At 43.6% G+C, this 26,378-nt stretch overlaps 1 protein-coding gene across 10 annotated transcripts in view; it reads right to left on the bottom strand.

The window, feature by feature from the left end:
- Positions 1-26,378, bottom strand: part of CRHR2 (corticotropin releasing hormone receptor 2) — a 268,734-nt gene that overhangs the window by 55,412 nt on the left and 186,944 nt on the right. For all 10 annotated transcript variants that reach the window (XM_065582667.1, XM_042859768.2, XM_024100937.3 and 7 more), the window contains 4 exons: positions 15,106-15,223; positions 12,259-12,412; positions 11,050-11,110; positions 5,764-5,836 (listed from right to left, as the gene is read on the bottom strand). In XM_065582667.1, the coding sequence (XP_065438739.1) occupies positions 5,764-5,836; positions 11,050-11,110; positions 12,259-12,412; positions 15,106-15,223 (406 nt within the window). The remainder of the gene's footprint in view (positions 1-5,763; positions 5,837-11,049; positions 11,111-12,258; positions 12,413-15,105; positions 15,224-26,378) is intronic.

The raw sequence follows: 26,378 nt of genomic DNA, 5'->3' as shown, positions 1-26,378 counted from the left end.
TCACTATTAACTAACGAGTACTCTAAAGTTAAAGCTAGACTAAAGATAAAGCTCAGAGGTGCTGCCAATTACTCCGTTCAAGCTGAGGGCGGTAGAGAAGGAACTGAGGGAGGGTTGGTCGCACAGTGCTATGTAACCGCCTGAGATGACACAGCGCATGTGCAAACCATGAGGCACTGCTACTAAAAATGTCCAATTACAAGAGCAGGGGCGCAGATTCACCTAAAGTGGAGCACCCACAAGGAAACCTCCTTGTAGAAGAACTTGCTATTTTGTGCTCTACTTGCCCATCCCAGGTTTCATGTTTGCAGAAGGGTGCAACGTATGTAGGTGAGAAACTTGCTCATGATCAATCGAATGATCATGGAAAAGTCAGAAATGTAACGTTAAATCATAATAATATATTTAATTCTTTAACGTCACTTTTCCTCTGTCGACCGCAAAACAATTTATGAAGGAGGGCAAGCTTCATCACAGAAGAAGAAACTAAGTCACAAAGAGATGAAGGGACTTGCACTAAAATCAGCAAAAGAGGTAGGAACTTAGGTCTCCAGACTCCCAGAGCAGTGTGCTATCCACACGACCACCCTGCCTCGCAAACACTTACTGATTTGTTTTTATATCAAGCATATAATTGCACCAAAAAGCACCAGGGAGATAGTATAAAAATCCATGGTGTTGGAGAGGTTTGTACTCAATTAAGATTGAGCCAGAGTGTAAGGCCAGAAGGAACCACCAGATAGTTTAGTCTGACCTTCTGTATGTCACAGGCCACCACCACCACTCACATCTGCACACTAAACCCACCAACCTAAATTAGACCAAAGTATCACAGCCCACAGGAGACTAGACTATTATGTGCTACAGGCAGGGAATAGGAGGGACCAAGGTGCACCAGTGCCCAAAGCCACTGCAATGGCAGAGAAATAATTAAGTGAGCTATACCCAGATAATCCTGGCAAGTGACCCACATACTGCAGAGGAAGGCACAAAAACAAATCAACCAACCAACCCCAGGGTCACTGTCAGTCTGACCTGGGAGAAAATTTCTTCCTGACCCCACATATGGTGATCAGTTAGACCCTGAACATGTGAGCAAGAACCAGCCAGCGAAGTACCATCTCAGAGCTCCAGCCTACCTCACCCAGTGTCTCATCTCCAGCTGTGGCCATCTCCCATGCTTCAGAGAAAGGAGATTAAAAACAAAACAAGAAAAAGAATACATGTGGGGGGAGGGGGAAATCCCCTGACCCCTGCAGGTGGCCAGCTAAAATCCTGAAGCATGAGCTTTTAGGAACATAAGATAAACCTTAAAAGAATCACAGGGTTGTTGAGCCCTCCCCCTACCACCACAAGCAACCCTGTCATACAATCGCACCCATGAATTTGTCCAGCTCTCTCAAAATTAATTAAGTTGTTTGCCCCCCACAACTCCTATTCGGAAGGCTGTTCCAGAACCTCACTCCTCTGCTGGTTAGAAACCTTCCAGTTTCCAGCCTGAATTTGTTCATAGCTAGTTTGTCGCATTTGTTTTTGTGCCAATATTGTCTTTTAGCTTAACTAGCTCTTCACCCCCCCTAAACAAGCCAAGCTTTCCAGGCTCCTCTCATAAAATAGGCCCTCCATTCCTCTGGCCATCCTAGTAGTTCTTCTCTGAACCTTTTCCACTGTGAATTCATCTTTCTTGAACACGGGTGACCAGAATGTTACACAACATTCCAAATGAGGTCTTACCGGTGAGGTATACAATGGCATTAATACTTCTCTCTCTCTTCTTGCCTGATACATTCTAGGATTGCATTTGCCTTTTTCACAGCCACACTACATTAGTGGCTCATAGTCATCTTGTGATCAGTCCACACACCCCGGTCTGTTTCCTCCTCTGTGACTTTCAACCGATAAGCCTCCACCTTGTAGCAGAAATTTTTATTATTAAACCCTAAATGCATGACTTTGGACTTCGGGCTATTGAATTTCATCCAGTTTCTGTCACTTCAATCTCCAAAAAAAGAAGAACAGGAGTACTTGTGGCACCTTAGAGACTAACAAATTTATTAGAGCATAAGCTTTCGTGGACTACAGCCCACTTCTTCGGATGCATAGAAGTGGGCTGTAGTCCACGAAAGCTTATGCTCTAATAAATTTGTTAGTCTCTAAGGTGCCACAAGTACTCCTGTTCTTCTTTTTGCGGATACAGACTAACACGGCTGCTACTCTGAAACCGTTCAATCTCCAAGGCCATCCAGATCTTCCTGTAGAACATTCCCATCTTCCTCTGTATTGATGATACTTCCCACCATGGTATCATCAGCAATACTCCTACTTTTTGTGCCAAGGTTGTTAATAAAAATATTGAACAACATTGGTCTCAAGACTGATCCGTCAACTTCACTTATAACCTCCCTCCAGTCCAACAATTCACCTTTCAGCACAACCCGTTGCCATCTTCCCTTTAGCCAGCTCCTTATCCACCTTACAGTTCTTGTACTGACCCCCATCTTCCCGAATTTAACTAATAACATCCCATGTGCTACTGTGTCAGATGCTTAATTGAAGTCCAAGTATATGAGATCTACTGCACTCCCTTATCTAAAAAACAAACAAACAAAAGACACAACACTTGTGAGCTTTAGTCATCACTTGATGAGATGCCTGCAAATGCAGTGGAATAACTAATGATCTAATTGCTTAACCACCAGCTGAAAACTCAATTTTAAACTTCCTATTACGTGTCTGCCATTTTATAATTATCCACTTTGTACTTGCCAAAGGCTATTAAACAAAACATACGCAACAGCAACAAAATAGATTGCACTTATGTAGTTGCTTTCATCAGAAGATCTCAGAGTGCTTTATGAATGGCAAGTAAGTATATTTTATATAGAGGATGGAGACAAGAGGTGTCAATCTTCTAATTGTCACAAGCCCAAGGCGTTGATCCTACAATTGACTACATGTGGACAAACTTCAGAGGGGCTCTGCACAGGCCAAGATGTGCGTCTGCACAAAGTCAGCTGCAGGATCATGACCCATCTGAGCGTTTACAAATGCTGTAAAAGTAAAGATAATAAAAGGTATCAGTCTCATTTGTTTGCAGGGTCCCAGTTTAAGACACTTTGTCCAGTGCCATGCTTCAGCTACAAAGACACATTAGCTTATTCTGCATTGCCAGAAAGATACTAATTAGAGAAGGTTAACAAAAAGCTTTTTGTTGTTGTTGGAAAATCGACTTTTCTCTAAATGGAAATAATTTGCAAAAAAAAGTGACATTACAGGAGAAGCGCAATGTTACGAACACCCGTCTTATGAATGAAAAAATAGTAAAAATAAATATCATAGTGAAAGTGAGGGGTCAGTGAACAACAAATTGACATCCCTTCATATTCCAATGCCTTCCATGCATTGGAAATGGCTTTGCACTGGTCTGCAGGACAAGAAGAAAGCAACGCAGTGCACCATACAGCAACTTAAGCTCCGCATCTACCATAATTTTGAGATGTTCATAACACTGAGAAATTCATAAAATTGAACTCCTCTATCAGTTCATGAAATGGGGGCTCTACTGTATGGAAGTCTGTCAAGTTTTTGTGATTTTGGGTGTTATTTTTCCAATAGAAATTTTTAATCAAACTTGTTCATTAACCAAAAAGCTGTTTTCCAGTAAAGGAAAAATGTGAACATTTGGAAAAAGTTCTGAAAACTGCTAGTCAGTTAGCAGCTCCCATTGTGACATCTATGGCCAGATTTTCAGCAGAGCTTGGTATATTGGATGGGAAAATATGGCCACAAGTATTGCAGTGAGAACTTCCGGGCACTGAGCACTTGCAGCAACTTCTGCTAAGTGTGCACATTTTCCATTTAACAAAAACGAGAGTTTTGGTAAGTACAAATGTTGATAAACACTTATATTAAAACACACACAAAAGTCATGAGAAATCAAAAATGTCAATAATGCCAACAGCATGGAGGGGGAGGGAGAACTTTGTTTTTAAAAAAGGGTCATTTCCCAAAAGAACTTAGCTGCTTTTTTTCAGTGTCCCAATGGGAGCTGAGAGACCTTGGCAGGAAATGCTGCAATTTTGACTTTTTTTTCCATCCCAGGATGGAACAAAACCAAAAGTTTCATTATTTCCCACATGACAAAATTCTGAAAAACTTACTTTGGTGTGGTGTCAACCCAAACATTTTTTTTAATAAAAACTAAAACATTTAGTTCTTAATTTTGACTTTTTAACAAAACTTGACTTTTTATATAAAACAACGAATTTTGTTTCAAAACAAAAAATCGAAAAGGTCCATTCTGAAAACACTAAAATTGGATGCTTTTCACATTATTGACGTGTTTCATTTCAGTTTTTTAAAACAAAATGTTGTCTAAATGGTCACAATTTTGAAAGTTTCAATTTCAACAAACCCAGCATTTTTGGTTAAAAAACGTTTAAACTAAAAATTTCGGAGCAGCTCTAAAGATGCGCTCTTTAGAAACTCCGGCCCAATGTGTCTGAAGTGTGTTGATATCGCAGTTACAACTAAGTGGGAAATATAATGTGTACACTGTTTGTATAAATAATATGAGGAAACCTGATAAGGACATGGACAGCCAGCTGAATTAGAGGAATTCGTTTCAGGGAGATTAATTGATACTTTATTTAGTATAAAAACTTGTTGATGGGTGCCCAGAGAATACTGGAGAGAATTTCTGATATTCTTTGCCCCTCATGGAACGTCCACACTGTAATCAAGGAAGTAAGGCGGGTGACTGCAGGTCAAGTGAGCTTAAACCTAGCTAGTTCAGGTACAGGCAGCAGTGAAGCCATGGCAGCATGAAGTTTAGCATTGGCTGTACAAGCCTGCTTGGACCCGGGGTAGTTACTCTGGCAGCTAACCCATGCTGAAACAGCCCCTGCTGAGACTTCACTGCTATTGGTACCCGAACTAGCTAGATCAAAGCTAGCTCAGGTACGTCTAACCGAGCTGCAATCACACCTATGACTGGAGCGTAGACATACCCTCCAATCTTAACAGCAATATACTGACCTTCATCACCTACACTGCAGTGTGGCTTAAGCAGCACACGGCTCACACGCGTGACCAGTCATATCGTTCTAAGTGCTTATTGCAGCTCCCGGGGGGATAGGTTCATTACAGACACGACTGCCACCAGCTTGAAGATGCAAGAACTCAGTAATTAACTGATGGACACAAACGAGGGGCTAGATTCATCCTGGCTGGCACAGGTGCCAGCTGCATCTCTTGGAACCATCCAGGCTCCCTGTGCATAAAGCGGAATTCTGTCCCAGGCCATCGAGGGCTCTGCAGAATCCCCACCCCAGGAGGTGTAGCCGGGATGTGATGAAACTGCACATCACTGTTATCCTGGCTGTGCCCCCTTCCCATCCAGTGCCACCTAGCCCCATGCGTATGTGGAGGAGGGGAAGAGAGATTGTTCTATGTTTGTCAGGCAGGACTCAACCCTGTTTGCACCAGCTGCTGCGTAAACCAAGGCTAGCAGCAGCTAAAGGTCTGCAGGTAGGAAGCGCTGTAAGACAGCAACAAGTTAGCCTGTTAACACTACACTGGGCTCTTCATTAACCAGTCAGGTGCCAGCTCACACAACATGTTACCTAACGCACCTGCCTTCAGAGCTCTCTCCTGAAACCCTCAGATCATTTCCCCAGGTTTTGTTCACCGGTTGTTTTGTTTTAGTTAATTACACCTGGAAGACAGCAGGTGCCTATAAGATCATTTCACGCATGGTCTTACCAGAAGAACGAGAATCACTGGGCCTTGATATATGTAGTCTATGTACTTCCCTGGTTCCTTTCCAAACCAGCACCTGTAAGAGAAAATCTATGGTTTACAAACGTTCATGCATATCCCATATTCAGATTATGTACCCCTTAGGGAGATATGCACTTATACCCCTGAAATGCTTGTGTGTTTAATTACATAGCCAACATGCAACTGCGCCACTTTTCTCCTCTCAAAGCTTTCACTGGACACAAATCCGAGCCCCAGTTTTTGCTGAGGGCAGCCAAGGCATGTTCCCGCTCAGTTTCTGGCTGCCAACCCTAGAAACATTTGCCTGGAAACATGAGAATGTTTTGAGATCAGCTATAAAGGAGGATGTGAGCATCCTCATTGCAGATGCAGAACTTATGCTGCAAATTGTAACCCGCTATGTCAGAAAGAGGGCTCTTCCTTTGAATGAAACCTCCTGCCCCCTGAGCTTCCTAATTCAGTGCTCACAAATGATTCAAGGAAAATCTGTTTATGCAAAGGCCTCTAAATCCACAGGAAGACTTTTCCAAACCCTGGTTGTGTGTAAACAGGGAATCCAACCCATGGGCCTTGAACAGGCAAAGTTTCCAACCCCGGAGTGCAACAAAGACATACCCATTTACAGCTAGCTGGTCTGACAAGCATTCTCATCCAATATAATTCCAGGGAAATTCACTGAACTTCAGTTAAAAGGCAATGGGAGTTAACGGAAGGTCAATAAACCAGAGTCACGTACTGCAGTGTCGTTGCAGAGGGTTTACTTTGTCTTCATTTCTGTTATATGATTATATGACAGGATTGCCTTAGATATCAAGGGACTGGTGTCAATGACCCAGGAACTCACTTCCAATCCTATGTTAATGATGAACAACTAATTTCTTTCTTTGATACATGGCAAACTAAACCTGTACTTTCATACTGCCATATACTGGCTTTTGTGTATACCTTTTAGTGGATGGAATCCAAGTAGCCCAGTTCCTGTTTCCAGTGTCTAACAGACAAGAGGGTATGACATCTTGAACCCTGACCTCAATATGTCACAAGCCCTTTAAGGTCTCCTACATGGGTCATGGGAGTTTGTAACCCAAGTCAAGTGATGTGTTCTTTTTGGAGTTCAGAGTGACTTCTATTCCCATTTGCTACGGTGATTTCATAGACGGCCACGTTGTCAGTTGGTTTATGGCCATGGTACAATGCAACATCTGATTATGTGTAAAGCACAGACAATGCTTAGAAAGCCAAGACATGAAAATAAAGCCATTCCCAGCCCCCAAGGAGTTTACAGTCTAGATGACAGAGACAGATACAGGTTGGGGCCCCAATCATATAGTACAAAACAGTCATATAGTAAATAACAATCTCTACCCTGCATTGTTGGCAGGGCGTTAGACTAGATGACCCTTGTGGTCCCTTCTAACCCTATGGTTCTATGATTCTATCCTGAGGAGCTCATAGTCTAGGAGACAAGAAAGAAATAACAGGCAAATGAGACAAATGAGCTGGTTTGAAGGAAAGCATGATTCAAGCAGAATTACTTTAAGAACTGCAGTGGCAAAAAAAAATCTTCTCTGATATGGGGGTGGCCTGCTAATGACTCCTAGACTAAGAGAATATATTTGTCGATGGCACAGCATTCATGGCACACATCGAGAAGAACATTTTCTTATTAGAGAAACATTACAAAAATGTAACAGGTGCAATAGTTCTCAAACGCCAGAATTCAGGCTGTCCTACAATTACTTGCCTTTTCTCAGCTTGATATCCACAATAAAATCAGATTGAATGAGATCATTTTGAATCATTTGCACTAAGTTGTCTGGTAAGTTATTAAAATGTTATTCCTGGTTGCACACAATATAGCTTTGTGCAACCTGATAACTATTTGCAAAAACATTTCCAAAATTTGACACTGAGAGAAGCAATTGGAAAGAGCTGTTTCTTGCTGCCCAAATTATTATCCAATTGGAAGTGAGACCTCCCCACTCCCCTCAAAAAATGACATGGAAGAGAAAAAGAATGACTTGCTGGAGCAGTGTGTGGACAAAGAAGGGTATTGTGGGATGTATCAAGGAAAGGAAACAAGAGTTTCAGTGAAGCTGCCAGGACCTGGAGGAGTTTGGGGAAGCTATCAAGGAAAAAGAACTGAACTGAGACCTTCAGGAAAGGACCTTCTGGAAAGCAGGCTGTGCTGGTCAAGGAATCCCAGTGGGACTAATAATGAGTTTGACTGAGGCCTATGAAGGAACTCAAAGACCAAGGAGTAGCCGGTGGAGAGCCAGCAGCTAATGCCCTGAGATTTTTGGGGAAGAAGTTACTGCCAATGCAACTGGTCCAGTTCTTTGGAACCAATACATCCATTCTAGTGTAGAATTCATATTTCATAGAATAAAAGCATTATCTACACCGAGGTAGTATCTAGGAGCCCCAGTCATGGACCAGGACCCCTCTGTGATAGGTGCTGTGAAAATACAGAACAAAAAGACAATCCCTGCCCCAAATAATTTATAATTAAGTAGATATCAGGTGGCATATATCAATGCAACTGATATAATTCAGTGACCTAGATTTTCTCCCTTTACCTACATTAATTTTCACCTTTAAATCCAAACTAAGGCCCCAATCCTGAAATGAAAGCCACACAGCTTTTTTTTTTTTTTTTTTGTACAACAAACAACCAACCCCCCTGGGACTTCCACCTCCTAATCCCAGGGAAATTATTATTTTGTTTATTTGGGTTTTTCGATAGGGTGGGTATGACAATTATATCTGTAGTGGAGAGCCATGAAAAAACTGCTATAACAACATATGCATTCCCCCCATTCCCTGCCTCCTTCCACCCTCCTCCAAGAACAAACAAAAGCTTTTTCAATGTCAGGGAGGACAAGCCACTGAGTAGATCTCGTTAGGATGAAAGAAATAGGAACACCTGCACACTGAATAATGCTAATTAATATTCCCCCATGCTTCCCTGATAGGACTTTACATAACTCAAATATCACTGTCCTTTCATCATTGTTAATGAGATTTTTATTACTGCTCTTATCCTTACAGACTGTCCATCACTGAAATTGGTATAGAAGTAGCTCTTCATCACTTGTTGGTTGTTTTTACATGGTGCCTATAGTACTTCTCTTCTGGAGGGTAGCCAGATTCTACCACAGAGTTAATCACTGGACAAGATGTAATCCTAAATTAGAGTTTTCCCTATATTGATCAAAGGCTGTAATGCAGGTGAAATCAGGAGCTTTTCATTTGGTTTCATGGAATCATTCATTATTTAAGCATATCTATTCTTCCTTGTGGCTGCAATCTTATTGATTTTATTATCTTTAGAGCTACACAGCTTGAACCACAAAAGTACTTCCAATCCTCCTTGGTTAGATTTCAAATTGCTTCCCCAAACTAATAGCAATATAGTCACATTTTGTCCTTGACTTTGAACAGTCCATAGGAACTTTTGGAGATCCCCCCCGCCCCGGTTTATCTGAATATTTTTGGAGGCTGCTGTTTGTTCTGTATTTCACATCTGAATTTGGTTTGTTAGGTTAGATCACATGGGAGAAGTCACATGTTATTTCTCCATGTCTGAATAGGCTGAGCACATCCCATGTGATCATAAGAGTCAGCCTGGCTTGGCAGAGCTGATTCCACTTAATTTCTCAAAAACAAAGAATCAAGCTTTACTCTTAGCCTTACATTGGCACAGATTTATGTATTTCACATTTCAGCCATTATTTCTGTATCTTTTCAGCACATGGAACGACTTCTGGAGCCGTGACGAACAGAATGGAGTCTGAACATCTGGGCTGACTCATCCAGAAGGAGTTAGAGTTAAGTAGACTTTTGATTAAAAAACGTTTTGATCTGTGCTTTAATTTTTCTGCTTACTAGGAGTTATTAGCTATACCACCTGATTAAACAAACGTAATGTCGTAGAAAATGCGTGCATATTTATAGCAATCAGCAAAGCACTGGCAAACAATTCATCTCTTGCTTTTGTTTTAGTTCATTAAGGTATGCTAAGTCTTACCCTGTGTATACCATTAATATAAATGTGAAGAACAGAACAGCTTTATTCCCTTATCAGCTATTCATTTATATGAGCTTCATTGTATCTGCAGGATTGTATGGGTAAGATCTCCTGGAGAACAGCACCTGATATCTCAGTCTCTGATAGAGTGCAGAAGTACATATATCCTCGGCCTCTCTGATGGGTGCCTGACATTACAGAATGTTTCATGCTCCAGTTCATAAGCATTTCCGGATACTAGTCGGGTGGGCAGATGACTGGATGCTTTGTGGTCTTGCCCAATATAAAATCATTTGAAGTCATGGCATTGATCTCAAAAGTCTGTTCATGGGGCATTGCAGGTTGTGCAAGGTTATTGTACGCCAGTGCAAACGTGAATGGAAGCTAGCTATATCGGAGGGCAAGAAAGACTAAGCACTAGGTATCATCCTCCATACCGAGTGATACTAATGCAACCCCCTTGTGTGGCCACTGCCTTATTTGCTAGCATACGGGGCAAAAAGGAATGGAGCATGGATAGGGAATGGGTGCATCTGTGAGGATATGGAGTTTAAGTGTGATTCCTATTTGTTAATATAGCAGAATTATTCCTGCTACTAGGCAGGGATAACTTGGCTCTGTACGACTGCTCTCAATGTAAAATCAGATTCCCTTGTGCTTCCCATCCCACCCGTCACATTTTACCTTGTCCTTATATGTATAACACCAGCGCTGCATGGGATCAAAGCCAGTATGTGGGCCCTTTGTTTAATATGATTAAGCTGCAATACCATGAAGACTGTTCTTGGAACCGTTACAACCTACATGCATCCGATGAAGTGGGCTGTAGCCCACGAAAGCTTATGTTCAAATAAATTTGTTAGGCTCTAAGATGCCACAAGTACTCCTGTTCTTTTTACAACCTAGTTCTGTGATCTCAAAAGGCCAAATCCTTAACTCAGTAGTTTTAACTCAGTCCCACTGAAGGAGTTTTACCTGAATAAAAGCTATTCAGGAAGGATTTCGGATTTGGCCCAGGAATTTTAGATAAGCCTTTTAACTTCGGGGTGTTCACTCAAGCTGAGGTCAGAACTTTTTGAAGTTGTCGATTCTGAAGATCAATGGGAATGAGACAGCCACATCTGTTAGTTTTCATCTCCACAGTCTATGTAACTTTTAGCATAATTGCTTCTGGCACTGGATATGTTTATGCTGTCTGGTAACTTGTTTATGTAAATAAAATCGTTAACATTACTTACTGTTCATTTTCATAATAGAGCTTGCCAATGGCCCAGGCAACAATGATTGGACAAGGAATACCTAAAAAAAAAAAGATCAAGAGTAAGTCACAATCCACACACACATACAGAACACTGTCAGTCAGTATGTGTGTGTTGGGGGCGGGGAATATAAGGAATAACATTGATACCTGCCTTTGGCCATGGGCTATAGACCTCATGCATCTGCTAACTAGTTTTATGTAAAAGGAATAGAAATCCTAGCAAGACGAGAGCTTTTCACAGTTTTAGTGCCATTGTTCTATAAGAGGCAGATTATGACAACAATTACAGAAAAATTGAAAAGCTACTTAAGAAACAGCAGGAGGTTCTGGACGAATCATAAAAGGTTTTCTTCGTTCCACGCGATATCTTAAAGGCAGGTTGAGCTTTCTGGGGGTTTTATTATCTGAGTTGTATTACCAGGCTGCAACCTCATGCTCCGGCCAGCAGAGCTGAGCTGGGGGTAGTAATTTAATTAGGACACCCATAGATTACTAATTCCTGGGAACAAGCTAGGAGCCACATTTCCTTCCCCATGCCTCTCCTGGGGTTGCACAGGCACATACCACCCTTTATTAAAGGCTGTGTTTTAGGAAGACAATCTAGCCCCTAGTGACCTCAAATGCAGCTGCAACATTGTTCCTGCACGGAAAGCGGCCCAATTAACTCCATGCTGAAGTGTTTTTCCTTGTGTCTGATTTGTTTTGTCTGTTTTAAGGCTGTAAGGGCCTGTAAGGCCAGGGACAATGTCTCCTGTTTCCCGCTATTCTGAGAGCACTGTGGTGTTAAACAAATACAGACAATTTAGGGACGGCTGATCAACCGGAAGCAACACCACTGTGAACTGCTGCCCCTTGAAACTGCTGAGTCATGCACACAGCACCTGATGCTCCTGCCTTAACCCCAGCCATGGTTGGGAATAAAATCACAATGATCTGAGTGAAAGACGCAGACCTCAGCCATAACCTTTCACTCATTGGCCCGCGTTGAGCTGTGACATTAAAGTATATTTAAATATCAACATTTAACTCAACCTGTTCTGATATCTGCCTTTGTTAAATGGAGTGAGATTTGAATGACAAAAATATCACTTCTCTGGGATTTTTTGTTGTTGTCAATCTTGGTTATATCGCTTCTTTAACACTGACTGTCCTATAGTACAGGAGTTTAAAAGGACACGGCACTTACACCATCCTATGAAGAGGAAGACCCATTTCCTCAGCTTATCTGTGGAGTAAGTCATCACTATCGCAGTGTGTAAATAGCAGCCTTCCACAAACATCCAGAAGAAGTTGGTCACCATAAAATAATTGTAGATTGTTGTAATACACCGACACCAGGGCTGGAACAAAAATATACAAGTCCATTTTAAACCCTGGATGATTTGTTGTTGTTTTTAAATCACTCAGCATTAGACTAATTCTACTCCCATGAAGTCAAAACTCAAAATTCCAAGGCCAGAAGGGACCATTGTGATTACCGAGTCTGACCTCCTGTCTAATACAGCTATAACGGCCCCAAAATAATTCCTAGAGCAGATCTTTTCGAAAAACGTCCAATCTTGATTTAAAAATGGTCTGTGATGGAGAATCCAGCACAATTGTTTGTAAGTTGTTCCAATGGTTAATTACTCTCATCATTAAAAATGTACATCTTAGTTCCAATTTGTCTCACTTTAACTTCCAGCCATTGGATTGTATGATACCTTTCTCTGCTAGATTGAAGAGTTTATTATTAAATATTTGTTCCCCATGTTGGAGTTATAGACTGTAATCAACTCACCCTTTAACCCTCTTTGTTAAATTAAATAGATTGAAGTGTTTGAGGGCACGTCTTCACTACCCGCCAGATCGGCGGGTAGCGATCGATCTATCGGGGATCGATTTATCGCGTCTAGTGTAGACGTGATAAAATCGATCCCCGATCGCTCTGCCGTCAACTCCAGAACTCCACCGCGGCGAGAGGCGGAAGCGGAGTCGGCGGGGGAGCGACAGCGGTCGACTCGCCGCTGTCCTCACAGCCAGGTAAGTCGACCTAAAATATGCAACTTCAGCTACTCTATTCGCGTAGCTGAAGTTGCGTATCTTAGATCGAAACCCCCACCCCCGTAGCGTAGACCTAGACTGGGTTTGTTACTATAAAGGCATGTTTTCTAATCCTTTAATTATTTGTGTGTCTCTTCTTTGAACCGTCTCCAATTTATCAACATCCTTCTTGCTTTGTGGACCCAAAACTGCACACAGGATTCCAGCAGTGGTCCCACCAGTACCAAATACAGAGGTAAAATAACCTCTCTACTCCCACTCGATATCCCCCTCTTTATGAATCCAAGGACTGCATTTGCCCTTTTGGCCACAGCATCATACTGGGAGCTCATGTTCAGCTGATTATCCACCACGACCCCCAGAACTTTTTCATTGTCACTGCTTCCCAAGAGGGAGTCCCTCATCCTGTAAGTAGGGCCTACATTCTTTCTTCCGAGATGTGTATATTCACCCATATTAAAACACATTGTTTGCTTGAGCCCAGCTGATCAAGTGATCCAGATCACTCTCTATCAGTGACCAGTCCTCTTCGTTATTTATCACTTCCCCCAATTTTTATGTCATCTGCAAACTTTCTTTTATGTTTTCTTCCAAATCATTCCTAAAAATTTTAAATGGCATAGAGCCAAGAACTGACCCCGGCGGAACCTCACTAGAAATACATCTGTTTGATGATGATTCCACATTTACAATTACGTTCTGAGACCTATCATTTAGTTAGTTTTTACTCCATTTAATGTATGCCATGTTAATTTTATTTTTCTAGTTTTTTTACTCAAACTGTCAGAAGTATCCAGTCAAATGTCTTACAGCAGTCGAAGTATATTACACCAACACTGTTACCTTTATCAACTAAACTTGTAGTCTCATCAAAAATATGTTGGCTGGCATCAATAATATTGCCCTCCTTTCATTCTATATTAATCAAGTCCCAAATCAGCTGCTCCATTATCTTGCCCAGGATCACCATCAGACTGACCAGCCTATAATTCTCTGGGTCACCCTGTTTACTCTTTTTAAATATTGGCGACATTATCTTTCTTCCAGGCTTCTGGAATTTTTCCAGTATTCCAAACCTTACTGTAACCTGGGGAGAACGATACTGACCTCCTTTATAGAGCACTTTGAGATGTATTGATGAAAATCCCCATAAAAGAGCTATGTATTATTATTATTATTCAAGGGCCCAATACTCATACTCTTGTTCACGCGGAATGACTCCTAACTCTGCAATCATCCCAGTGATTCCAATGGGTAAAGTCCTTCTCAAAGTCAGTCATGAGAGGTGAATCAGGCCCCGAATGACCAAGTTGATAAATGTCACATCACTTACTGACATGACAATGTCTGAATTTAATGCAACAAGGAGTCCGGTGGCACCTTAAAGACTAACAGATTTATTTGGGCATAAGCTTTCGTGAGTAAAAAACCTACTTCTTCAGATGTGGGGGCATCTGAAGAAGTGTTTTTTTTACCCACGAAAGCTTATGCCCAAATAAATCTGTTAGTCTTTAAGGTGCCACCGGCCTCCTCATTGTTTTTGTGGATACAGACTAACACAGCTACCCCCTGATACTTGAATTTAATGCAGATTTTTGCATGAGCCAGAGTATCAGATAATTTGCTAAAGACACAGGAGTAAATATAAAACCACTTTACTCATTAGAGGCATCAATGCTTCTATATAATGGGATAGACAGATGGACAGGGTATACTGCTCTCCGTAATCTGTTTTCAATGCACTAGATTGTATTACATTCTCTTAGACCATAATGCACTATATGAAGTTACTGAATACGCAAGGAAACCAACAGTGAAAAGATATGAATATTTATCTGATCAACACATATTGTTTATGCACTCAAACTTTTTAAAGTTATTTTAAGGGTGCAGAGAACATATGGATGCTACCCTTTGTAGTATTTTTATACATCTAAATAAATAATTCAGTGTGCCCATGACAAGTGGATACCGTAGCCACATCACATACCTCATTTCTTTCATGTATGGTATGATCAATCATCTGAAGCAGGAACCACATCACATTCCGCAGAATGAATGTGGTGATCAGGTTCCAGTGGATAATATTTCGCAGGCATCTGATGCTCCTAACGGTGGAAGAAGGGAAAGATATGAGTCAGTATACAATGCCCACTGCAAATCTTCATTGTTTGCCTTTGGTAAGTTGTGGCATGTGTCAGTAGCACATGTGCATTAATCCTGCCTCAGCTAGGGAGTGGACTTCTTGAGATCCCTTCCAGTGCAAGATGTCTATGATTCTATATGAAAACTACCGAGGGAAGTTCAAAATGCAAAGCCATTTGAATAGCTGGCCAATGGAAATAATTCAAACAAATTAAAGAATCAGTTGAACAAACACAAGCTACTTGCCTTTATTTTCGAGGCCCTCCACAGCCTATCCCAAGCTACCTAACACTTCTCACATGCTACTGAAACATTGATTCCTGCCTCTGATCAGCCAACAATGCCAGCCTTCAATGCCCACTTGTTAAACCTTCAAACAAACACCTTTGTGCTTTCTCCCATGCCGTGTCTCATGCTTGGGAGGAGCTCCCCAGAACCCTCCACAAAGCCACCTCATTTCCGCCTTAAAATCCTCCTTAAAACTCCTTTCCCAAGATGCCTACAACAAAAAGCCCAACGATGGTTAGACAGCTGGGGTGCTAAGACCACTGCCCATGATGCTCACCAGTGTCATCTCATTTTCCTTCTGCTCTTCTGTCTGCCGACCTGTATCCACCTGTTGACGGTCTCTGGGCTGGTCTAAACTGGAATTTACATTGGCATAGCTATGTGTCACAGGGATATGAAAAAATCCGCACCCGTGAGAGATGCAGCTATTCTGACCTAACCCCCTAGTGTAGACAGTTACCAGCTACCGCCTCTTGGTCAGGTAGATTACCTACACTGACGGGAGACCCCCTACCTGCGGCATACATAGTGTCTACACTAAAGTGCTCCAGTTGCACTTGTTGCTGTAGCAATTTAAGTGTAGACATTCCCTTATACTTAAATTGCAAGCTCTTCTGGTCAGGGAATGTCTTTGTTCTGTTTGTACAGCGCCTAGCACAGAGAGATCCCGGCCCACGACTGGGGCTGTCAGGCGCTACCACAACAACATAAAATAGTGAGACTTCTCCCCGCTCTGTTTTCAAAACACACCCTGTTAAGAAAGGATGAGTACCGAATGACAGGTTGGTGCAGGGATCTGTAGAGAGAGAAAGCATGAGTGGGCATGCCTGGAATTGTGGCGCGGTGGGGAAGATGGAGAAAGAAAGCACCCACATGATCACAAGATAAACAATAGTGCCGAGACTTCCATTTTTTCTGGTAAACTCTTCACTGTTACCTCATCCGCCCCCCCTGCCTGTCCACCTGCTGCCTCTCAGACCATAACGTCTCTGGGGCAAAGACTGTCCCTGCACGTAGCATAATGAATCCCTGATCCTTTCTCCAGGGTGCTAGCCCAGTACAAATCATAATGAACTAACTAAACAATATCAAGAGTGCATGAGCGTGATTAAGGCCCTGCTCCTGCCTAACTTTAACCACGCTGAGTAGCTCGGGTGACGTCAAAAGGGCCGCTCACATGCTTTAAGTTGAGCACGTGCACAAGAATTTGCAACAGCTGGGCCTTAACAAGACTGAGAATGCATTTCGGGGGATGGGGTGTTGGTAGCATGTGTGGCGCACTCACAATCTGCCGGAGTATGTCGCGGTTCGGATCTTTATGGAACCTGCTGTGTATTTAGAGTGAGGAACATTTTTAAAAGCAGCACAGACTTTCAAAATATATTTATGCGAGACACAGCCTGGGGCGCTGAATATTTTTATTCCGTGATTGGAGGCATGACGTTTATGTCCCCAGAGGGTCAGAAGCACTGGCGTTTTTAAAAATCCAAACACTGCTCCACTGAAAGTCACAGGAGCGGTAAGACAATGCAACATGCGTAGCCAGGGGCAGAAAAAGATGAGAAATACCAGTGACAAATTAGCACTAGGAAGCAAGCATCAGAGGAATAAATAGACTGTATAGAGATGGCAGGGCAGAACAATAGAAAATTAATGAAGTAAAGTCAAACACAATAATACAGAGGGAGTTCTGTTCCCAGATACATGCAACAGGTGCTCTCATTTACTGCAATTGCATGTGATTGTTATTTACAGTACAGTAGCACTTAGAGGGCCCACCTGAGAGAAGGGCCGCAGTATGCTGGATGCCGTATACAGACACAACGAGAGAAAACCCCTGCCCCACTGAAGTGACAAGACTGCCAAAGGGAGTATTATCATCACCATTTAATGCATGGGGAACTAAGGCTCACAGAGATTAAATGACCTGCCCCCAAAAGTCTGTGGCACAGCCATGAATTGAACCCCGATCTCCTGAGGCCTAGCCTAGGAGAACTAGCAGGCTCAACCAGATCCCTGGGCCATCTAGTCCAACACCCCAGCCCTAGCAATAGCCGGCAATAGATGCTTTCATGCTTCAGAGGAAGGTGCAACAAAACCCACAGTAAGTGGAATTTGGGATAGCCTGCTCCCCATGGAGCAGGGATAGCTCAGTGGTTTGAGCATTGGCCTGCTAAACCCAGGGTTGTGAGCTCAATCCTTAAGAGGCCATTTGGGAACTGGGGTAAAAATCTGTCTGGGGATTGGTCCTGCTTTGAGCAGGGGGTTAGACTAGATGACCTCTTGAGGGCCCTTCCAACCCTGATATTCTATGGAAGCCTTAACCACATGACCATCCTTCCCCTCCATGTTCCTATGAGAAAACTCCTGCGGTCATGAGTTCCACACTTCCCCTAGCCCTGGCCCTGCTCCTGCCCAGCCATCTCCTCCCCAGTCAGGTATCCTCGTCTGCTGGGCCCAAAGGTAAAGGTGGCTGGGCCATAGAGATATTCCTCCTCATCACCCAGGATGTTCCTGTACACAGAGGACAGCATCTGCAGCCTGGCACAAGGGGTTAAAGATAATTACATTGAATTTTAAAAAGAAAGAAGGAGCTCCAAGGGGACCAAATGGGGTAAGCCAGCAACAGATGGTAGATCACAAAACCCTGTGCACAAATGACATGAAAAAAAATCAAAGCGCCAGGGCAAGCGAAGTCCCTTTCTGTGTCAATAGGAAGCACGGCACGTTGGGTAGACAATGGCCGTTGTGCAGGATTTAGCTCAGCTTGCAGATAGGTGGGAAATCAGGATAGCGGCACACAGGAAATACCTTCCCAGGATGACAGTGGACGTGTCAGAGGGAGGACTAGGAAGAAATAAGAGATCAGGGGCTCGTGGCTGAAATGCCATCTCAGCTACAGCTGCAGAATTGTTAGCACGCTGCTATGATTTGCTGGTGTATAATTAACCCCCGGGGCCTAACATAAGGATTACGAGGAAAGCTGCCACCATTATGTCAGAGTGAAATCTCCTGTTCAAACTGCTAATGAAGTTGCTGACCTCTCTACTCCGTTTACCACCCTTGATACGTATCCACAGGCCAGTGGCTGGAATAGGAACTGTACAGCCCTGTCACTGGAAGGAACCGAAGCACAAGTTTAAAATTACAGAAGCCTGGGGTGCAAATATGTCTCTCCTTTCCCTTCAGCAGGGACAATTCAGTGATCTAGGGTACAAATGTCTTCTGCCTAATTCCATCCTTATATCCATGTCCTTTACTGCTCCTTTTTAGTTAAGGATAAATATGTCAAAGGTTTAGATGCACTCCCCTCCCTTCACATTTCCCTGTTGCACAGTCCTATGAACGGTAGGAATCAGAAAGGAGGTGATCCACAGACTTCAGGAATTCAGTTAGCATCACAGCAGAGCTATCGAGACTACTGAGGAGCTGGGAAAAGCCTATTGTAATAATTGACGATGTACAGGGATCAGACCAGATGATCTGAAGCCAGGTCCTTCTCACCTCAAATCTATGAATTCAATCTCTCTGATACAAGTGACACTGCAGAACCACTTCATAGCAGTCCACCAGGCTCAGCGGAATTAGGGTGACCAGATGTCCCGATTTTATAGGGACAGTCCTGATTTTTGGAGCTTTTTCTTACATAGACTCCTATTACCCCCCACCCTTGTCCCGATTTTTCACACTTGCTGTCTGGTCACCCTAAGCGGAATGGTGGGGTGGGCAAGGGCACCCTAAGAAATTGTTCCCGTGGTACGTTCCCTCAACCTTGTGGAGACACTCCCACTGCAGCTGCTGGCCCCACAGACTCAGCAGGCGAGGCGCTATCACCCTCAGCCCCTGCTTTCCCTCCCAGCCTGCCCTGGGGCAGCATCACTCCCCATCCCTGAGAGGGCACACGGGCTGCAGAAAGTAGTGCAAGGCTGCACAGGCCCCAGAAGGAGAGCCCTGACCCAGGAGCCAGACCCACAGCAGCGGCGAGGAGCAGCAGCACTGGCTGCCCCACTGCCCAGTGCGCCCACTGTGGTTTGGCCCCGCGGCCCCTCTGTTTGTTGTGATGGGGTGGGGGGGGAGGCATGTACAGTCAGCGAGTGGTGTTGCGACCTGGTGCACAGAGGCCGCAGGGTTAATCCTGAGCAGCGCAGCTCTGACACCTCCTTTAACCAGATCGCACCACCACTCACTCAACTTTGGCCCTGCTATTCCCCCTGGTCACGACAGAGGGCCGGCCTGGCCAAACCTGAGCAGGTTTGAGGTGGCCGCTCCTCACTGCTGCCAACAGTATGCACCGCACGCTAAGAGTGTACAGCTGCAAGCGCCAGTAGGTTTGGGAACAGAACTCAGGACCAAAGACACAAGCTTCTACAACCTGTGTTAAAGGAGAAACTCTGTTAGCTGGTGGCAGGAGTCGTCTTATTCCATATGAGCAACAGCCACCTGAGGGACAGAGTTACATGCCCTCAGACTGAGGTCCTCAAGTCTCGCAGTGGTTCCCCTACCTCGCAGTGCGGCATAGTCTAGCCGTCATGTTGTGCTCACAGCAGGGTAGAGAGTGACTTGGACTGCATGGCCATGCGGGGGAAGAAGAACCCCTCTTACAATGCTACACAAGCTACCCAGACCTAGGCTATCCCTGGCACTACTTGCCTGCTTACTCCCCCCCGCCCCAGGAACAGTTTGGTGGGGGAGGAACACAGCCTTGGCTTCCCTTTCCCTGCCCAACCCCGAGATGAACAGATGAACAGAGATGAAATGAACAGCAGTAAGTCACTAACACTTTGGGATCCAGGAGGAAGCAGGGGAGGATTAAAGGTCTAGAAAACATAACCTATGAGGGAAGATTGAAAAAATTGGGTTTGTTTAGTCTGGAGAAAAGAAAACTGAGAGGGGACATGATAACAGTTTTCAAGTACATAAAAGGTTGTTACAAGGAGGAGGGAGAAAAATTGTTCTTCTTAACCGCCGAGGCTAGGACAAGAAGCAATGGGCTTAAATTGCAGCAAGGGCGGTTTAGTTTGGACATTAGGCAAAACTTCCTAGCTGTCAGGATGGTTAAGCACTGGAATAAATTGCCTAGGGAGGTGGTGGAATCTCCATCATTGGGGATTTTTAAGAGCAGGCTGTACAAACACCTGTCAGGGATGATCTAGATAATACTTAGTCCTGCCATGAGTGCAGAGGACTGGACTAGATGACCTCTCGAGGTCCCTTCCAGTCCTATGGTTCTATGATTCTATGAATTGCAACTCAGGGATGCAGCTCTAGTTACGCTGCCAGCTGGGGCTACTTGCGGTGTGGTGCAGTTTATGCCCCCACCATTGGTCGGGTATGTGCCTAAACACACAATCCAACCCTGGGCTACCCCAGTGAAACACACATATTTGGCAGGGCACTCAGCAATCTCAGCTGAGCAGGGTAAAGTAGCACTTAAATGGACAATGCAGGGCCCTCAATCTGTGACTGCAAACAAATTGGAGAGATGGCAGTTCCAGGCAAGTTATGCCGAGAAGAAATCTGAAGCCAAGGGAGGAAAAGGTTCCCTAACACTAGTCATCACATGTGCCTAACTAACAGGAAGCAAAACCTTCCTCACAGCCCTGAAGCAGGAGGTTTAACACAGGGTATGTCTGCACAGCAAAAGCTGTGCACCAGCTAAGCTACCAAAGCTAATGTGTATCCAGCTAGAGGAGGTAACAAGAGCAGCGATGTTAGAGCAGAGTGGGTAACACAAGCCCAGCACGGAGCCTGGCTCACTCGCCTGCGCTGAAGCCCAACCCTGCCCTGAAGCAGTGAGAGGCAAAAAGGCATCTTTTAAAAAGTGGAAGTGAAATCCTAGTGAGGAAAACAGAAAGGAGCATAAACTCTGGTAAATGAAGTGTAAAAATATAATTAGGAAGGCCAAAAAAGAATTTGAAGAACAGCTAGCCAAAGACTCAAAAAGTTTTTTTAAAGTACATCAGAAGCAGGAAGCCTGCTAAACAACCAGTGGGGCCACTGGATGATAGAGATGCTAAAGGAGCACTCAAGAACGCTAAGGCCATTGCAGAGAAACTAAATGAATTCTTTGCATTGGTCTTCACGGCTGAGGATGTGAAGGAGATTCCCAAACCTGAGCCATTCTTTTTAGGTGACAATTCTGAGGAACTGTCCCAGATTGAGGTGTCATTAGAGGAGATTTTGGAACAAACTGATAAACTAAACAGTAATAAATCACCAGGACCAGATCGTATTCACCCAAGAGTTCTGAAGGAACTCAAATGTGAAATTGGAGGATTACTAATTGTAGTCTGCAACCTATCATTTAAATCAGCTTCTGTATCAAATGACTGGAAGATAGCTAATGGGATGCCAATTTTTAAAAAGGGCTCCAGAGGTGACCCCGGCAATTACAGGCCGTAGCCTGGCTTCAGTACCAGGCAAACTGGTAAAGAACAAAATTGTCAGACACATAGATGAATATAATTTGTTGGGGAATAGTCAACATGGTTTTTGTAAAGGCAAATCATGCCTCACCAATCTACTAGAATTCTTTGAGGGGGTCAACAAGCATGTGGACCTGGGGGATCCAGTGCACATAGTGTATTTAGATTTTCAGAGAGTCTTCGACAAGGTCCCTCACCAAAGGCTATTAAGCAAAGTAAGCAGTCATGGGATAAGAAGGAAGGTCCTCTCATGAATTGGTAACTAGTTAAAAGATAGGAAAGAAAGGGTAGGAATAAATAGTCAGTTTTCAGAATGGAGAGAGGTAAATAGTGGTGTCCCCCAGGGGTCTGTACTGGGCCCAGTCCTATTTAACATATTCATAAATGATCTGGAAAAATGGGTAAACAGTAAAATTGGCAAAAATTGAAGATGATACAAAACTACTCAAGATAGTTAAGTCCCTGGCAGACTGCGAAGAGCTACAAAAGGATCTCTCAAAACTGGGTGACTGGGCAACAAAATGGCAGATGAACTTCAATGTTGATAAATGCAAAGTAATGCACATTGAAAAACATAATCCCAACTATACGTATAAGATTGATGGGGTCTAAATTAGCTGTTACCACTCAAGAAAGAGATCTTGGAGTCATTGTGGACAGTTCTCTGAAAACATCCACTCAATGTTCAGCATCAGTCAAAAACGTGAACAGAATGTTGGGAATCATTAAGAAAAAGATAGATCAGGGGTCGGCAACCTTCAGAAGTGGTGTGCCAAGTCTTCATTTATTCACTCTAATTTAAGGTTTCGCGTGCCAGAAATACATTTGAACGTTTTTAGAAGGTCTCTTTCTATAAGTCTATAATATATAATTAAACAATTGTTGTATGTAAAGTAAATAAGGTTTTTAAAATGTTTAAGAAGCTTCATTTTAAATTAAATTAAAATGCAGAGCCCCCCGGACCGGTGGGCAGGACCCGGGCAGTGTGAGTGCCACTGAAAATCAGCTCGTGTGCCGCCTTCGGCATGCGTGTCATAGGTTGCCTACCCCTGAGATAGATAATAAGACAGAAAATATCATATTGCCTCTATATAAATCCCTGATATGCCCACATCTTGAATACTATGTGCAGATGTGGTGGCCCCATCTCAAAAAAGATATATTGGAATTGGAAAAGGTTCGGAAAAGGGCACCAAAAATGATTAGGAGTATGGAGCGTCTGCCATATGAGGAGAGATAAGAATGGGACTTTTCAGCTTGGAAAAAAGACGACTAAGGGGGATAGGATAGAGGTCTATAAGATCATGACTGGTGTGGAGAAAGAAAATAAGGAAGTGTTATTTACTCCTTCTCATAACACAAGAACTAGGGGTCACCAAATGAAATTAGTGGGCAGCAGATTTAAAACAAACAAAAGGAAGTATTTTTTCACAGAACGCACAGTCAACCTGTGCGGAACTCTTTGCCAGAAGATGTTGTGAAGGCCAAGACTAACAGGGTTCAAAAAAGAACTAGATAAATTCATGGAGGATAGGTTCATCAATGGCTCTTAGCCAGGATGGGCAGGGATGGTGTCCCTAGCCTCTGTTTGCCAGGGGATGGGCGACAGGGGATGGATCACTTGATGATTACCTGTTCTGTTCATTCCCTCTGGGGCACCTGGCATTGGCCACTGTTGGAAGACAGGATACTGGGCTAGATGGACCTTTGGTCTGACCCAGTATGGCCATTCTTATGTTCTTATGCTATTGTTACCCACGCTAGCTGGACTCAAGCTCGCTCAGGTAAACTAGCCCGTGCTCAGCTTTGGCTACATACACATACCAATAAAGTCAAAGCGATTGAGGTGAAGGCAGGCATGTGTTTCATGTTAGCCCCAGTAATATATGATTTCCCTTTGTCGAAATACTAATTACTTTTTTTATTCCATTAAAAAATATCCTGCCTACTTTTTATGCTCCCACCCGGATTCCTTCTTTTCCATCTGTGTTATATTTACAATGTCCTGCACTGTGCTGAGTGCCCTAACAAGGATTCCATTTTCAGTGCCCACAAAACTGCTAACAAGCATAACGCACTCAAAATCCTTCCAGTCCATCTTCAAGGCAGGTAGATGGCAGAGTATCAGACTGGCTGATGCAAAACCACAATCAGGCATTTAAGACATTTAACTAACCTAAATTTAATGGGCAAAAATTGAAGCCAGGGTTGGAAAACCCACTATTACTTGGCATACCCTATGGGGTGGGAGCTAAATGACTATACTATTTCTCTACAGGCTTATCCTGGAGCTGTTGAAATCAATGGGAAAGCTCCCATTAAGTTCAATGGCTCAGAATCAGACCCCTAAAAAGGATTTACATAATAATGTTTGTATCACAAATGTATCCTTTTAATTCATTCCCGGTTCCCTCCATCATTGTATCCATACATTTGTGATTTTAATATGGAGCCTGTGAAGCCCTTGTTTTCAAACGAGCCCGATTCAGTGAGGACACACATAATTAAAATTAGCAACCATACAAATGTGCCGGTGATGTAGAAAGCTAGTTGAATTAATAGAATAATCTGCATGGAATTAATTGGAAACAATGACTTTACTGAAGGCGCCTGGTGGCCTCCTATTAATTCATGTACCGTTCCATTAATAATGATGTCCAATTAAAGCATCTGTTGAGAAGTCTGCCATGAAAAATTTGGCAGGAGAAACCGAACAGAGCTTTGCTGGACTTTCGCGTTCACTGAATGTTACAAGCTGCTAGTGGAAGTCTTCAGCAATATTTAATAAGCCACTTCACAGATGGGACTCTGGCCTCTTTTGCTTTTGCTAGGCTATGCAAAGCTAATGGGCAAACCATAAATGGCTCAGATTGGGAAGGCTGCCTTTACATCCATCCCTTTCCCAGGCTCAACACCTGTTTCGGTCCACTACTTTCTTTAGCCTGTGTCCAGGCATCCTCAAGTAGACTGGGGCTTCCCCAGGGTACGTATGATCTGCTCTGTCTGTGTATTCTGGTACTCCTAACAGCTTGCAGATGGCGAAAGCATCTGGGTGGTTTGAAAGGACAATGGTCGTGTTGGTGACAGTTGTCTAGGAGAGCAGAAATATTCCCAAATGTAAGGTTAGGGGAGCCATGTGGGAAGCACTGCAGATGCTCATTCTGGATACTTTCTCTATTGCAGGAGAATAATGGGCCACTTACTGAGGTTAGAGCGTAATGTGCTGGAGGAAGGGAGAGGGAGCCAGTTAAGTCAAGGCTTAATATGTAAATAGACTAATAATAAACAAGCCTTGGGTTTAGTTGCGACACACACACAGGCCAGGGCTCAACATACTTCATATTTACAGTATTTTAAACTACTCCCAGTGAACGGATTAGGGCAGGCAGCTGAGTTCTGCTGCCTTTTCTGAAGCTCATTTCTTCTGCATTCTAGCTGATTCTCGGCCGCCACATGCCGAGGGTGGTCGCTGTTTTGCAGTTCACGTGTTAAGACTCCCGCGCTAGTACTCCAAGTTTCGAAATGTCCGTGTAAACAATGCAGCACGAAGAACAACTGTAGCACTCGGTGACTGTAAATGTTCATTGTTAGCAATAGTGCGGAGCATTGCAGGGCTGGGTGGCACAGTACTTAGGAGTACAGCCCTGAGCAAGAGATGACGTGTGAAACGGGCCTGCCCCAGGAGTAACCCCAGGAGGCAGCTCCAGTATCTTCCCTGCCTTCTCTTTGCCCTGGAGGGGAAGTGTGTGTCTATAGGAGAACAGTAATATACCAGCATTAAAGTATGCCATCCCTGCACCATTTCAGCTGTGGTGTCCGGCATATTGGGATGGGGAAAGCGGGCAACTGTTGACGCATTTCCCCCTCCCGTCCAGCCACCTGCTCCAGCATAGGGGTGTTAGGGAGCAGGAACACAGTACATCCAAAACCGAGGTGCAGGTGGCCTGCAAACTGGTATAGGGGGTACTTACTTTCCCAGAGATGTGTAAGCCTAAATCACAAGCCAGCATATAGCAAATCAAGCCGCAGTCCCTGCTTTAGTGATCTGACAATCCGAAGTGATCATGACAAGGACACTGGGGAAGAAAGGACAAGGAGGAGGAATACACAGGAGACAGCTATAGGGTTGCCAGTAGGCTAGTGCAATGTTTGAATATCGGGGCGGCAGTGTGACCTAATAGACAGGGCCCCAAACTAACCTTCAGGGGGCCTGGGTTCTATTCCTGGCTGTGCTGCTGGAGGAGCTTGCGGAAGTCACTTCACCCTCCTCGTGCCTCAGTTACCCCATTTGTACAATGGGGCTAATGATCCTTACCACGCTTTGAGGTCTACTGATGAAAAGTGCTATATAAGAGCCAGATATTATGCTCAAGGCTACAATTTAGTCATGGACAATTTAGTAAAA

Source organism: Chrysemys picta, chromosome 2 (assembly GCF_011386835.1).
Source record: "Chrysemys picta bellii isolate R12L10 chromosome 2, ASM1138683v2, whole genome shotgun sequence".
Classification (NCBI taxonomy): domain Eukaryota; kingdom Metazoa; phylum Chordata; order Testudines; family Emydidae; genus Chrysemys; species Chrysemys picta.
This window is presented reverse-complemented; position numbering and strand designations above follow the sequence as displayed.